This window comes from Echinops telfairi, unplaced genomic scaffold (genome assembly GCF_000313985.2).
Source record: "Echinops telfairi isolate 266 unplaced genomic scaffold, ASM31398v2 ScPeMD7_7457;HRSCAF=8495, whole genome shotgun sequence".
Taxonomy (NCBI): domain Eukaryota; kingdom Metazoa; phylum Chordata; class Mammalia; order Afrosoricida; family Tenrecidae; genus Echinops; species Echinops telfairi.
The window spans coordinates 42,890,725-42,892,959 of NW_022111357.1; the positions used below are offsets into that span (position 1 = coordinate 42,890,725).

Consider the following 2,235-nt stretch of genomic DNA (forward strand, 5'->3'; position numbering starts at 1 on the left):
TCCCAGTGGATCCAAGAGGAGATGCCAAAGCCCAGAAGCTCATGTATGTAACTGCCCTGAGGGCGGGGGGGTGGGGGGGTGTTGGATACCCAGGCTGGAGAGCAGAGAGTGGGGAGACAGAGACCAGAGAACCGATGCTCTGGCAGTGGACCTCACAGTGCCCAACCCTGAGGGGAGAGTTGTGGCTTGTGGCTTATGAGTCTCCAGCCACCCTTCCTGCCTCCCAAACTGCAGAGGAGACAGAACAAAGGAAGCAGAAGACAGAGCGAGGGAGCGAGATGGAGGAGAGATGAGAAAAAACAGCAGGCACCAACAGGTGGCGCCAATGGGTTGTGCCTGGTTCCTCCAGTTTGCCCCTGGCCAGCAGGACATTAGGGCTGCTGCCACCCTCCGGCTTGGGGCTACTTCAGCACCTCGCAGGGCCTGCAGGGCCCAGAGTCTGTCCACAGGACCTGAGTGGCCAGGACAGGAATGGCCTACAGCCTGGCACAGACAGCTGAGACTGGGTCTGATCCCTGAGACTAGCAGGCTGGGCCATCTCTGCTCCCTGAAGCTCAGGCTCCTGATGGGCTGCTTGGTCATGCCCAGGTTGATGGCAATGCCCAGAGAAGCAGGCGGGAGGGTGGGCATGCAGAGTAAGAGATGGGATGCTCTGCAGAGTCCTGAGGTCAGCCAAGCCCACACACTGCCATCGGGTCTATTACAGCTTGTCACAGGAGCAGGGGGAGCTTCCTGGTAAGTCGTAGCAGACAGCTACGGCATGGTGAGTGGGGGCCGGAACTGGGCCAGAGACCACGGAGCTGGAAAAGTTAGGATGGTTTGGGCCCAATGGTGGTTTACCCCCAAGGGTGAGACATCTCTCTTTCTTAGCCCCTGTGCACTGGGCCAGATACGGGCTCAACTCCAAGTGGGTGAGGGTCAGAAGCCTAAAGTCCAAGGGAGACGCCCAGCTTGTCCCATGTGTCCACACAGATTCTGGGGCCTGGCTCTGAGCGCCAGCAAAGGCATCACATACGTGCATGTTCATATGCACACGCATGGACCTACACACTGTCCTATGCATGCACTTGAACATACACATACAGGCACACACACATTCATATTCACATGCACATATAAACTTACACACACGCACACAGCAGGCCAGGCAGATCTGGGCCCTCAGAATCTGTGGGCCCTGTCGTCAGGCCTCCCCTGGTCCCTCAAGGCCCCCCGGATGCTGCCAACCACCTGGTTGGCTCAAGAAGGCATCCCTTCATAATGACAGACAAGGCAGGTGACAGGAGCTACAGGCCAACCAAGCCCTGCTGAACAGGCCCCCTGGCCCTGCCCCAGCCTGCATGGGCACCTGCATTCTCACCAACTCTCTCGTTGGTCCCCAGGCTCCAGGCAGGAGAGGCAGACAGGAAACCCAGTGGCCCAAGCCACCTCTCAGGCAGTGCCCCTTCACCTGGCTCCCAGAACTGCCGCTCCAGGACCCCTGCCCTAATCAGGCCAGGGAGCTCCTCCGGCTGGGTTCAGTGTGTAGATCCAACACTGACGACCACAGCTGTCAGAGGGTGGACGGGGACAGGGACAGGGCAGCAGGAAGAAATCACTATGATCCCCAGGCCTGCCCCCATCCCCAGGGCAGCCTCCCAGAGACCAGGGCCAGGGTTAGTTTCCCAGCCCCGGGGGCCCCTGGAGCTTGAGACCCAGAGGAGCCGGGTGTCTGGCCACCAGGGCTGCGGGCTTCTCCCTGATCTGGGCAGGACTCAGCGCCTGCCCTTGACCTCCGGGTGCTCAGCTGTGCACTCGCTTGCCTAGAGCCCCGGTGATGGACAAGTCCGAGAGCCAGATGGAGATGGTGGAGCGAGCCAGCACGGCAGGGCAGAAGGACCGCGGCTTCCTAGAAGGGGGACTGCTCCTACTGCTGCTCCTGGTGGCCGGAGCCCTAGTGACCCTGGGTGTCCTCTACGCCAACAGCCGAGGTGAGTGGGGACCCCAGCCCCGCCCCCAAGCGCCCTGCTCCCGCATGCTCCCCACCCCCCACACCTCGGCTTCCCTGAGCTGGGCCGCGCAGACCTAGGTGGGCGTATCTCCCGTCGTGCGCCCCCAGGAGGAACCAGATTTGACAAATGGGGGGAGCCTGCCTGGCCGGCGGGCGAGACGCAGCAGAGGCGGGTCTGCAGGACCCCGCGCTCGCAGCGCTGCAGTCGGGGCGCCGCTGCGGCTCCGCGGAGGACCGAGGCACCG

General features: G+C 62.1%; 1 protein-coding gene across 1 annotated transcript in view; it reads left to right on the forward strand.

The window, feature by feature from the left end:
• Positions 1-1,816: 1,816 nt before the first annotated feature.
• The window catches only part of MMEL1 (membrane metalloendopeptidase like 1), a 36,372-nt gene continuing 35,953 nt past the window's right edge, over positions 1,817-2,235 (forward strand). The window contains exon 1 of the mRNA XM_004705211.2: positions 1,817-1,970. Coding sequence (XP_004705268.1) covers positions 1,817-1,970 — 154 coding nt within the window. The remainder of the gene's footprint in view (positions 1,971-2,235) is intronic.